Source organism: Pristiophorus japonicus, chromosome 9 (assembly GCF_044704955.1).
Source record: "Pristiophorus japonicus isolate sPriJap1 chromosome 9, sPriJap1.hap1, whole genome shotgun sequence".
Classification (NCBI taxonomy): Eukaryota; Metazoa; Chordata; class Chondrichthyes; family Pristiophoridae; genus Pristiophorus; species Pristiophorus japonicus.
The window spans coordinates 57,064,168-57,077,983 of NC_091985.1; the positions used below are offsets into that span (position 1 = coordinate 57,064,168).

The 13,816-nt window shown below is 45.9% G+C and overlaps 1 protein-coding gene across 1 annotated transcript in view; it reads left to right on the forward strand.

Annotated features, from left to right (window-relative positions):
• Positions 1–13,816, forward strand: part of thada (THADA armadillo repeat containing) — a 559,310-nt gene that overhangs the window by 203,992 nt on the left and 341,502 nt on the right. Inside the window, exon 26 of the mRNA XM_070889374.1 lies at positions 11,639–11,728. Coding sequence (XP_070745475.1) covers positions 11,639–11,728 — 90 coding nt within the window. The remainder of the gene's footprint in view (positions 1–11,638; positions 11,729–13,816) is intronic.

Below are 13,816 nucleotides of genomic sequence, written 5' to 3' on the forward strand. Positions count from 1 at the left end.
CAGGAGATTGTGTGCCTAGGAAATGAGTCAGTAGTGCAAGTGATTGCACTGGGGGGAAATTTTAATGTAGAGCAGCGCGTGGGTTTAGGTGTGGGTGGGAGGGTTAAAGTGGCTGAAAATGTAAGCACGTCGGGAAGCCAGCTCCAATGTGCCTACTTCTGCCTTTAACTCTGGAGCGTTGGGCTGATTGTATGTAACCTCATCGGGAGAGGTGGTTTAGCAATTTAAATATGGTAATTGCTCAGTTGCAGCGATATTTCAACCCAGTTTTAAACTTAACTGCGTATCGACAGGTTGAAACCAAGGCAGTTCATTGGGCTCATTTAAAGTCAGGCAAATACTCCAATAAATACTCTGTAATTCCAGCCCCGTTCTGATCTACCAGTGGGAAAGGGTTTACTCACAGTGCTTTTGCTGAGCGTTTACTTTGCGAATCAGATCACGACGGGTGGCACTTTGGCTGGCTCAGATTGGACATCGGACATTCACGAGATGTGGGCGTCGCTGGCAAGGTCAGCATTTATTGCCATTCCTAATATGACCAGCAGCAGCAGTAACAGCTAGCCGTTGACAGACCTGCAGCTGTACAGCAGAGGGGTGCAGCTCACAGGAGGCACTACCCGCAAAACATGGTGTGCAGACAGAGTTTCCTTGATCTGTCAGAAGAGCAGTAATTCCGGATGCCCAGATGGTGGCAGACATCTGCAGCCTCCTAGAAGAAGACCTGCTCCCTGTTGAACCTGGTGGCCACTCGTTACTAGTGGCTGTCAAAGTCACCACCGCCCTCAACTTTTTTGCCTCCGGATCCTTCCAGGGCTGTGCCGGAGACATATCCAGAATCTCCCAGTCGGCGGCGCACAAATGCATAAGGTAGCTGACTGATGGAATGTTTGCCAGGGCCGGCAATTATGTGAACTTCGTCTGTGATTATGTTGGTCAGAATCAACGGGCGCTTGGGATTGCACAGCTGAGTGGGACTTGAACCCACAACCTTCTGACTCCAAGCTGAGGGTGCTACCAACTGAGCCACGGTTGACACACAACCGAGGAGGAGGAAGATGAAGATGCCAACGCAGCACCAGCTGCCAGGGATGCCCGTATTAATGTCGAGCTCACTTAGCTACCACCGCAGGACGAATGTAAGAACCACATCCAACGCCCACTATCTGAGCGCTGGACTGCAAACATGAGTCCTGCGATGATGCACCCTCAGAAGGAATCGGCTTCTCTGAGGATTTGTCGTCCGCGAAGTCCATCGAGTGCTGCCGCACGCGTGAAGGCCCAGTTGGAGATAAAAGATATGAGTTAGTACGAGCAACGTAACAATGTTGCAACTGATCATTATGAAGATGATCATATTTCACTCACTGCTGAAATTAAGTCAGCATGACTGAGTGTAGTATGACTTGTGTGTGAATTATAGAGGTAGAGCATCCGGAAATCTCGGGACCGAGGCCGTTCCAGATTTCGGATATTTACGAATTTCGGAGCGTCTTTCCGACGTCCCGAGTCCGGAAACGCCTGGGCCGAGGTAAGGGTGCTGCAGCGGGCAGCGGAGGGTCCGGGTTCGACAGCGTCGGCGGCCAGGAAAAACCTGCTTTGAAGTCCTGCAAAAAAGGTAAGTTAAAGTTTTAACTTTTTAATTTTTTTTCAGCGATTTAGTAGGTAAGAGTTTTGTGAATGTTTTGTGAATTTTTATTTTTTGGAAAATTTTTTGTGTTTCTCTCCCCCGCCCCCATCTAGGCCCAACTCGCAGCGGAGTGATTAGCGGTATTTTTGGCGAAAAAATACTGCTATTGTGTTTTTTTTGTAAATGTCCGGATTTTGGAACTTTTTCTGGATTCTGCACGACCCATCCATCGATCAGCGCAATGTCCCGATTTCGATTCCGAATTTCAGAACTCCAGATTTTGGACACTCAACCTGTATTTGATCCTGTCAGTTGTGGCTCAGTGGGTAGCACAATCGCCTCTGAGTCAGAAGGTTGTGGGTTCAAGTCCCACTCCAGGGACTTGAGCACATAAACCTAGGCTAACACTCCAGTGCAGTACTGAGGGAGTGCTGTACTGTTGGAGGTACCATCTTTCGGATGAAATGTTAAACCGAGGCCCCGTCTGCTCTCTCAGGTGGATGTAAAAGATCCCATGGCATTAGAACTCAGCAGAGGAGGACAAAGGGTTTGATTAGGGCAGGGAAAATGGAGTACAAGAAGAAGCTTGCAGGGAACATTAAGACGGATTGCAAAAGTTTCTATAGATATGTAAAGAGAAAAAGGTTAGTAAAGACAAACGTAGGTCCCCTGCAATCAGAATCAGGGGAAGTCATAACGGGGAACAAAGAAATGGCAGACCAATTGAACAAGTACTTTGGTTCGGTATTCACAAAGGAGGACACAAACAACCTTCCGGATATAAAAGGGGTCAGAAGGTCTAGTAAGAAGGAGGAACTGAGGGAAATCCTTATTAGTCAGGAAATTGTGTTGGGGAAATTCATGGGATTGAAGGCCGATAAATCCCCAGGGCCTGATGAACTGCATCCCAGAGTACTTAAGGAGGTGGCCTTGGAAATAGCGGATGCATTGACAGTCATTTTCCAACATTCCATTGACTCTGGATCAGTTCCTATGGAGTGGAGGGTAGCCAATGTAACCCCACTTTTTAAAAAAGGAGGGAGAGAGAAAACAGGGAATTATAGACCGGTCAGCCTGACCTCAGTAGTGGGTAAAATGATGGAATCAATTATTAAGGATGTCATAGCAGCGCATTTGGAAAGAGGTGACATGATAGGTCCAAGTCAGCATGGATTTGTGAAAGGGAAATCATGCTTGACAAATCTTCTGGAATTTTTTGAGGATGTTTCCAGTAGAGTGGACAAGGGAGAACCAGTTGATGTGGTGTATTTGGACTTTCAGAAGGCTTTCGACAAGGCCCCACACAAGCGATTAATGTACAAAGTTAAAGCACATGGGATTGGGGGTAGTGTGCTGACATGGATTGAGAACTGGTTGTCAGACAGGAAGCAAAGAGTAGGAGTAAATGGGTACTTTTCAGAATGGCCGGCAGTGACTAGTGGGGTACCGCAAGGTTCTGTGCTGGGGACCCAGCTGTTTACACTGTACATTAATGATTTAGACGAGGGGATTAAATGTAGTATCTCCAAATTTGCGGATGACACTAAGTTGGGTGGCAGTGTGAGCTGCGAGGAGGATGCTATTAGGCTGCAGAGTGACTTGGATAGGTTAGGTGAGTGGGCAAATGCATGGCAGATGAAGTATAATGTGGATAAATGTGAGGGTATCCACTTTGGTGATAAAAACAGAGAGACAGACTATTATTTGAATGGTGACAGGTTAGGAAAAGGGGAGGTGCAACGAAACCTGGGTGTCATGGTACATCAGTCATTGAAGGTTGGCATGCAGGTACAGCAGGCGGTTAAGAAAGCAAATGGCATGTTGGCCTTCATAGCGAGGGGATTTGAGTACAGGGGCAGGGAGGTGTTGCTACAGTTGTACAGGGCCACACCTGGAGTATTGTGTACAGTTTTGGTCTCCTAACTTGAGGAAGGACAATCTTGCTATTCAGGGAGTGCAGCGAAGGTTCACCAGACTGATTCCTGGGATGGCGGGACTGACCTATCAAGAAAGACTGGATCAACTGGGCTCGTACTCACTGGAGTTCAGAAGAATGAGAGGGGACCTCATAGAAACGTTTAAAATTCTGATGGGTTCAGACAGGTTAGATGCAGGAAGAATGTTCCCAATGTTGGGGAAGTCCAGAACCAGGGGTCACAGTCTAAGGATAAGGGGTAAGCCATTTAGGACCGAGATGAGGAGAAACTTCTTCACCCAGAGAGTGGTGAACCTGTGGAATTTTCTACCACAGAAAGTTGTTGAGGCCAATTCACTAAATATATTCAAAAAGGAGTTAGATGAAGTCCTTACTACTAGGGGGATCAAGGGGTATGGTGAGAAAGCAGGAATGGGGTACTGAAGTTGCATGTTCAGCCATGAACTCATTGAATGGCGGTGCAGGCTAGAAGGGCCGAATGGCCTACTCTTGCACCTATTTTCTATGTTTCTATTAATTCAAAGAAGAACAAGGGAGCTATCCCCGGTGTCCTGACCAATATTTATCCCTCAATCAACATAACAAAAACAGATTATCTAGTCATGATCACATTGCTGTTTGTGGGAGTTGCTGTGCGCAAATTGGCTGCCGGGTTTCCCACATTATAACAGTGACTACACTCCAAAGGTACTTCTTTGGCTGTAAGCTATTTTGAGACGTCCGGCGGTCGTGAAAGGCGCTACATAAATGCAAGTCTTTTTGTCATCTGATAGCTGGGCGGTCACCATCTCCCTACTTCCGATTGGCTGGGATGCTGAGACGCCACTGATCTCCAACGCTTCCTCTTCACTAGTTGTGAGTTGAGAGATCTGTGGAGGTCCACCTCCATTTCTCTTTCTTTCCTTTGTGTTTTTCCCTCTCTTCTGCAACAGGGGAAAGAGCAAACCTATGAGTGACTGTAATGGCATGTGTTCACCCGATGGGTGGAATGCATTTGATGCAGGTGACTATCAGGGAGAGGCATCAAATGGCATAAGGATGAGGGTGAGTGGCAGTGGTGGATGGATAGATGGGGATGTGAGTCGGTGGAGAGAAAGAGAAGGGTGGGTGCACTTGCAAGGCAAGTGGGTGTGAGGAGTGATGTGATGGAGTAGGCTTGACAAGGCCGAGTGAGGGGGTTGGGTGATGCGCGCAGCAGGAGGTTGGTGAATGTGCCACTGTACTCCCCTTTCCTGACCTTAGGTCATTAAAGCAATTCCTACACTGAAACTAGGAGCGGGCACAATGCTCCTGCTGCTGACTCTCCTCGACTACCTCCAGTCACTCCTCCTTTGTCGCAGCACCAGGTTTCTTCCTCCCGTTGCTGGGAAAGAGTATCGCTCTGCGGCTCCTCACTGCTCCCAGCAGCAAATCAAGAGAGGCGTCATTAAAGCGGGATGCAGTCTTCGACCGTCCTAAATCTTTTCTGAAAGTTCTTCTTTTGCTTCCTGCTTCCAATTCCCTCTTTGGATTGGCCCTTTAAATACTGGAGTTAAGATCGTGTCATGCGGGTCCGCACCATGGCGGCTGCCACACAATTTATGCCAAACCGGGAAGTAGAATTATAACGAGGTGCCTGCATTAAAATGTCACGGAATGTACTTCCCTGTTTCCCACCTGATACCGGACACCCCTGATCCCAATGCGCCTCGTAGTTAATATCGGGACCAGTGCGTCTTGATGGGGTGGGCTTGATGGGCCTGATGCTTTTCCTTGCCCTTTCCGTATGTTCACATGGAAATTCTAGGACCATTGGCTCTGTACATATGAAAGAAGTGCAATAAATGAATTGTGTCTTTATCTGCCTAGTATCTCGGTAATCAAAGAATGGATCTAAACAAAGAACTGTTACCACTTTATTGTGGCTAATTGGAAAATATCCCAGGGAGGCCAGAAAGACTGCACTAATTTGCTTATGTTATACTGCATTGATAAAAATTTCCATCCCTTCATCCACAAAGTTCAGTTCTTTCAGTGCACTTACTGAAGACAAATACGTAGTTCTGTCAAAGCCCATCCAACAACTTTTTCTCCTTTTCATATTATTAATGGCCATTTTAATGGATCAATATTCTTTCATAATTGTGCCTCATGAAATAAGCTTGATAATCTAATTTTCCTGATCTGCCATTGTTCCAGCATGGAATCTAAATTGCTTATTTCTCCCTTTTGCTCGCTTCCCTCCCCCAACCCGGCCCCTCCCCCGCCCCCCCCCCCCCCCCCCCCCCCGGCCCCCAGCCTAATAGTTAAGATTGGTGGAAATTCAATTTGATTTGAGAAAACTGCCTTCTACAGATAATGGTTTTCATTTGAAGAGTTAGTTACAAGCTCTGATGATACATTAGCTTCAGCTCATGGCAGAATGATTGAGTACCCCTTAATCCTTAGAAGGGCAAGAGTGACCATTGTGGCAGTGTTTGGAAGCTGGATCTGGTTGATCTATTGAAAACTAAAATGTCACTTAGATTGTTAATCTGAATAAAAGGAACAAATTAATTGTGGAACAGAAGTGTGTAAAACTATTTTTACAGTAAAATTCAGTTTCTTTTGGGGCAGCATGCCCCAGATCCCCCAACAAATGCGCCACCAGTTGGCAGGGGGTGAAAGGGACAGCATCTTCTGACTAGAATATTGCAATGATCAATAAGGCTGAGTTTGAATACCCAATTTGTTGTTGGACTTTTTTTTAAATTTAAACTTTTTTTTCTTCCCAGTATACGATTATCTGCTGCTACTGATAGAAAATAATTTAAAAATGTATTAAAACAGATCATTTTCAAAATATCAAAGAAGGTAGTTTTGAATAAAATTGAGCCAAAGTCCCTTCATTTTAGATTGAAAACAATGCAATTCATTTCAGTATCTAATATATTGGAAAATGCAACAAATCAAGTGTTCGAAATCAAAACTTATTGGGAGGCTGTGGCGGGGGGGGGTGTTGAAACATGACCTCAGTTGCCACCCCTCCCCAAGAAAAGAAGTCATGTAACTTTCAACACTTGCATCTCCCTTTAGGCTTTCATATACTGATGTTGTCCCCCTCTCCAATACAAGTGAAGAATTTGTTAGGGATATCTACAGCTTAAATTGCAAACCTGTGTCTCACTGCACTTTCTGGGCTGGATTTTCGGGTCCTTTGCGTTCCGGGTTTTGCCCCGGAGCGGCGAGAAATGAGGCGGCAAGGTCTTTTGCGTCCGGTCGCGATCCTCCCGTGAGGTTTTGCACTGGCGCTTAGAAGCACCGGCGGGAAGAGCTGCGCCGGATGTGCAATGGTTCTCATTGCGACACCGGCAGTAGTTTGGACCTTTCCCCGAACCGTAAGTCCCAAAGCGTGCCCCGCGATGACTGCCAGAGAAAACACAGCAGTTCAGCCCTGCTGGTGGCGGTGATGTAGATAAAGTGCAAAAAAGGTAAGTTCCAGTGTTCTTTAATTTTTTGTCGCAATTTTTGATGTGGTGGTATGGGCAATGTGTTTGGAATGTTTTTTGTGATTTTTTTTTTGGAGGTGGGGGGGAATTTTTCCCCTTCCAAGGCCTCCCTCAGAGCACTCCCGACCCCGCACTTTAGTTGCCAAGGTTCCCATTTTTACGCCACAAAAGTCGTACAATGCCTCCTTTTGCACTGCACCCCTGGCACAGGGCCCAGATGGCAAAAATTTCTCCACACGGTGCAGACGTTCCTCGAGCGATAACTTTACCACCCCATCTCTGTTTTCACCCCAAAATCGGCAAAACCGAAAATCTAGCCCTCTGTGTAATTACTTGCTTTTTGTATGTAATGGGTACTGTAGCATGGTGGTTATGTTACTAGGCTAATAATCTAGAGGCCTGGACTAATGATCCGGAAACATGAGTTCAAATCCCACCACGGCAGCTGGGGAATTTAAATTCAGTTAGTTAAATAAATCTGGAATTAAAGATGGTGACCATGGGCTCAATTTTCCCCATTCGTTTTTTTTTGGAGTAGACTGCTTTTTCTGGCCTAACTTAAAAATCCCCAGTTTCCCCAATCAATTTGCACCCGCGTAACTGACTTAGTTACATTTTTTTTAGGTAACTTTTTTTTCTCAAAAGGGGGCGTTACCAGCCACCTACACCAGTTCTGGCCATTTAGGCAACTTTGGCCAGCTAATAGTTACTCCATTTCTACTTAGGCCAGCGTATGTGGCCACTCGAGAAAACCCTTGCGGAGAGTTAAAGAAATCGGCGCAGGTAAGTACATCGGAGGCCATTCGGCCTGGGATAGGGGTGGGAGAACGCACCGGGAGACCACTCGGCCTGAGCTAGGAGCGGGAGAACGCACCGGGAGGCCACTCGGCCTGGGCTAGGGGTGGGAGAACGCACAGGGAGACCACTCAGCCTGGGCTAGGGGCGGGAGAACGCACCGGGAGGCCACTCGGCCTGGGCTCGGGGTGGGAGAACGCACCGGGAGGCCACTCGGCCTGGGCTAGGGGCGGGAGAACGCACAGGGAGACCACTCGGCCTGGGCTAGGGGCGGGAGAACGCACCGGGAGACCACTCAGCCTGGGCTAGGGGGCGGGAGAACGCACCGGGTGGCCACTTGGCCTGGGCTAGGGGCGGGAGAACGCATCGGGAGGCCACTCGGCCTGGGCTGGGGCGGAAGGGAGCGAACTGGCCCTGCACTCTCAGCTCCAGTATAGGCAACAGAGCTGTCAGGACATGCAGCACCAGAGTGATAACAATTAAAAGCAACAGCGCCAATTTGTATCTCCAGAAGATCAGAATCGGCATTCTTCGATACAGCACGGCCATATTCTTAAAAACTCCGATGAAGAATGTTCAGAGTAAAATACTGTTAGTTGCTTTTGAAGTCTGGTTTCCTTGCATGTCTGCAGCAGTGTCGTGCTCAGCACCGAGAGATCAGGCTGACTGCTTCACATTCAAGCCGCGGAACTTCAATTTTCGGAATCAGATAGGGCCTTAGAATCACGGACATTACAACACAGAAGGCACGCAGACACAAGTAGCTGTTTAAAAATGGCCGATTGCCGTCCACCGCGCATGCGCAGACGTCCCGGCACATTTTCCAGCGCAGAGCGCAGGCACACACCCCCCCCCCCCCCCCCCGAGGTGACTGGCCACGTTGCGCGGCTGCAGAGAAGAGGCCAAACAGCGGTGAAAGTAGGAAGATTTTTTTCTGGAGCATCTCTTGACGTACTGAAGTGGCGCAACTCGGGTAAGTACGCTAAAAAAATGGGCTCCGGGAAAACTGAGCCCCATGAAATTACCAGATTATTGTAAAAACCCATTTGGTTCACTAATGTCTTTTAGGGAAGAAAATCTGCCAACCTTATCTGGTCTGGTGACTCCAGACCCACAACAATGTGGTTGACTCTTAAAAGGCCTAACAAGCCACTTTGTGTACCAAACTGCTACAAAGGAGTACCTTCACCACATGGACTGCAGTGGTTCAAGAAGACGGCTCACCACCACCTTCTTGAGGGCAATTGGGGATGGGCAATAAATGCTGGCCAAATTATTTTTTTTAAATATCGAGGCTTGGGTTGTCTGCTATTTTTGAAGCTGTTGATCAACTTTTATTGATACTAGGTTGGCGTATTTAATTATTGTAATTTATCTAGATTTTCAAAAGGCCTTCAATAAGGTACCACATAATGGACTAATAAATAAAGTCAGAGAATGCAGAATCAGGGAACAAGTAGCAGAATAGATAACTAACTGGCTTCAAGACAGAAAGCAGAGAGATAGGGTAAAGGGTAGCTATTCAGAGTGGCAGAAGGTAATAAGTGGTGTTCCACAAGGATCAATGCTGGGACCACTGTTGGTCACAATTTATAGTACCGATTTAGACTTTGGAATCAAAACACAATTTCTAAATTTGCGGATTACATCAAATTGGGGGGATAGTCAATACTGAGGAAGACTGGAACAAATTACAGGAAGACTAATAAATTTGTAGAATGGACATATAATTGGCAAATGAATTTCAACACTTATTGTGAGATATTACATTTTGGGAGGAAGAATAGGGAGGTCACTTATTACTTGAAAAATAAGAATCTAAATGGGGTAGAAGAGCAAAGGGATCTACGAGTACAAATACACAAATCACTAAAAGTAGCGACATAGGTTAACAAGGCCATAAAAATGCAAACCAAGCACTAGGGTTTATTTCTAGAGGGATTGAATTGGAAAGTCGAGAAGTTATGCTAAACTTGTATCAAATCTTGGTTAGACCACACTGGAGTACTGCGTACAATTCCGGTCGCCATATTATAAAAAGGATATAGAGGCACTGGAAAGGGTGCAAAAAAGATTTGCAAGGATGATACCAGAAATGCGAGTGTATACCCATCAGGAAATGATGAACAGGCTGGGTCTTGAAAAGAGAAGACAGAGGCGTAACCTAATAGAGGTCTTTAAAATTATGAAAATCAGAGTGGATATAGAGAGAGTGTTTGCATTGTGGGGAAGAGCAAAGATAGTCACCAAAAAATCCAAAAGGAATTCAGAAGAAACCTCTTTACTCAGAGAGTGGTGAGAATGTGGAATTCGCTACCACAGGGAGTGATTGAAGCAAATAGCATAGATGCATTTAAAGGGAGGCTAGATAAGCATATGAGGGAGAAGGGAAATAGAGGATTATGCTGATAGATTTAGATGAGGAAAGACGGGAGGAGGATCGAGTGGAGCATAAATGCTGGCATGGACTAACTGGGCCTGTTTCGGTGCTGTATATTCCTATGTAATCTTTTTTGGATGTGTTTACAACCTTTGAATTATATTACCTTCCACGTGCTAAGTTCCCATCCAACTATACCCAGGTCTATTGAGTGGCATTTGTGGAAATGATTCTTCTCAAGTGTTGAAGACTTTAACCTTGCAAATTGGTTATAATTTGATTATTGTCTTCATGGGTTAAAATAAAAATCAAGCTCAAGCTGCTTTATTCATGGTGGAAATGAGGGAATGTTTTGGCGTTGGAAGTGAAAGCAGAATGTCCTAAAAAGACTATGGGCCCGAACTTGGTGGAAGCAAAGGCCCGTCCAAGTGTCGCCCAAAGGGCCACCGAGAGACCGGGCGGTACTTTGCCACGAAGATCCCTCTAAAAGAGATGGCAGTACTGCCCGGTGACCAAATAACGGCTTATGCCGTCAATCTGGGCAGCAGCGGGCGGGAGCTCTCAATCTCGGCGGCAAATGCGATCCTCGCCAAAGTGCCGCCGAGGATTGAGTCGGCCCCAGGAAGTGGGGAAAACTGAAAAATAAAAATATTCACAATAAAAAAAACACCATAACACTTTCAGGGGACCCCATACAGGTAAAATGCTGATAAAAATAAAATAAAAAAATGTTCACCAACCTTTTTTTGCAGGTCTTCTTACTTACCGTCGGGGTTAGACCTGCCTCCAAACAGCAGTCTTTTCCCCTGCTGCCGTCAACTCCCGCCCGCACCAATATGGCAGCTCGGTGGGCGGAAGGTTATTTACGCGACTTGGCCGCCAGCGGGCGATTCCCAGCAGTACTCCACTCCACCCCCGCCCCCCCCCCCCCCCCCACCGCCGTCAGCAGACTAAGAGCAATCTGTGACCGAGGGGAGACTGCCGGAAAAACTTGGCGGCAATGGGCGGTAAGGCCACCAATTTTGGGCCCTATGTTCTTCTAATGCTCATTCTCTGTTGATGGTTTGACCTAAGTTCATTATTGATTGCGAAATAAGATCTTCCGACGATATGTAAATTGTGTCAGACCTAAGTCAAATGAAATGCTCCCAATATGTTTGTTTTGTTTGCTTGATGGAACGTTTCCAACAGTTGGCTACGTGTATTTTTTGCTGTGTATTGAATTTTTACAAAGTACTTGGTAGAAATTCCACATGATGAATGCAACATATTTTTAGCGTTCATTTTGTTGAAATCAAAGATGTTAGCCTTTAAAAGCTTTTTACTCCTCAGGAGGTTGGTAGCCTGTAATAACAACCAATGGATGCTGCATTACTTTGAAAAATGTAGTACAAAAGTTTTCATCTTGTATCACTTTTTTTTCTATATAGGATGACAGGTAGAGAATTCTTTACTCGTTTTCCTACACTTCATTCCTTCCTCCTAAAACAACTGGAGACAGTGGCAAATACAATGGACAGGTAAGAAACTAAAGTGTGTTCAAGGTTTACTATTCATGGAAAACTGGCTTGGAACTGTTTTTGCACCTAAAATAGGCTTTTCATTGCAAAATCCATTTTTTTTTCCTATCGTAGGACATGGATGTTTCGAGCACAGAAGGTGGACCATTGAGTCTATGGTGGCTGTTTGCTCAAACATTGCAAAACTGCTCCCGCTGCCCTGCTTGCTCTTCATAACCTTGTAGCTTTTTCTGCTGCTGTGTATTTATCTAATTTTTCAGTAAAAAGATGCAATGGTCTCTGCCTCAACCACAGCCTTCTGTGTAAAGAAATTTTTCCTAACCCTTCTCCTCACTCACTTCGGGACAATTTTAAATTGATGACACCCCCCACCCCGGGGCAGGGGGGGGCTGCTAATGGGATGCAAACTACCTTTTGTGTAGGCGCGGCGCCACTAACCACTCCCGCTAAATTTCACAGGAGTTTAGCGGCGGCAGTAACCAGTAGCGCCCCGCTGCACCGGGTGATGACTGCGACACTTTCAGGTGGCGCATACCGTGCTGTAGCACTATGCCCCTCTCGGTGTGTTTCGGTCACGCTCGCTTGGACCGCTGAAGGCACAGCTGCTAATGGTGGGCAAAGGGAGAGGAATGCACAATTGTCCACAGTTGGAGGAATGAAGAGGGCGGGGGGGGGGGCGGTGGCGAGGATGGATGGGGAGTTGGTTGTGGAACAGACGGATTTACAGAGATGGGACTTTAAATATGTGGATAACAATTTTGAAGTGGCATTGGGGATCAGGAGACATTGTCGAGCAGCAAGAACAGGGGTGATGGGTGAGTTGTATTTGGTGTGGTATAGGATATGGACAGCAAGGTTTTGGATGAGCTGAATATTAGAGGGTGGAGAATGGTTAACTGACCATGATAGCTTTGGTATAGTCAAATCTGTAGGTGACAAAGACATGTATGAAGCAAATGGGCTGAGGCAGCCGATGTTTCAGAGATGGAAGTCAGCAATCTTTGTGATCGAGAGGACACAGACGTGGTGCATGAAGTTAGTGGCAGGGGCTGAAGACAATGGCTTCGATCTTTTCAATGTTTCTCTGAAGGATATTGCGGCTCATCTAAAAGTGGATGTCGGACAGGAAGTCTGAGAACATTGAAGGGTTGAGAGAGATGGTAGAGAGGTGGAACTGACTGTCATCAGTGTACATATGGAAGCTGACTCTGTGTGATCAGATGATGTTGGCAAGGGGAAACATGTAGAGGAGAAAGAGATGATTAAAGATAGGGGGCCGGGTTTTCGCTGCAATTTGACCCTCTGCAGCGAAAACCCGGCCCAACCTCTTGGGGGACTTGAGATAAAGATGCAGAGGTAGGAAGGGAAGCAATTGCTGGAAGTTCTCTAGCTATGGTTGCATAAGTAAGAGTGTCACCAAGTGAGGGCAGTCCCACTGAATTAGAAAATGGAGGCAAGACATTGGAAGAGGATGTTTTGGTTGGCCTTGTCAAATATTGCAGAGAAGCCAAGTTAGCAATTATGTAGTGCCTTTCACAACCATGGGCTGTTCCAAAGAACTTCACAGATAATAAATTACTTTTGGACTGTCGTCACTGTTAATGTAGGTTAACAAAGCAGCTAATTTGCATGCAGCAAGGTCCAACAAATAGCAATGAGATGAAATACCGGATAATCAATTTTGATGTTGGTTAAAGGATATACGTTGGCCAGAACATCTCTGCTCTTCTTTAACTAGCTCCAAAAGGCCTTGTACAGCCACCTGCAATTTAGGTTACTCAAAATTTCAACATTTTCACACTTCTATAACCTGGGTGTTCCATTGGATTTCATCCCATGTAAATTAAATTTAACCTAATATCAACATCTTAATATGAATTAACCAAAATGCCTCCTAGATCAAAAGTCAAAAATCTCAAAACATGACAGTACAGTTCTACCAGTTGTACAGTTGGTAACAGCAGATCAATGTTTTGATCGAATAAAATTATGGTGCAACACAAAATGTAATTTTATTTTAGATGGATGTGCGATAGAGTTGTTCATTGTCCAAAACTTCTACTTGCTCATAAGAGAAAACAGAATGTT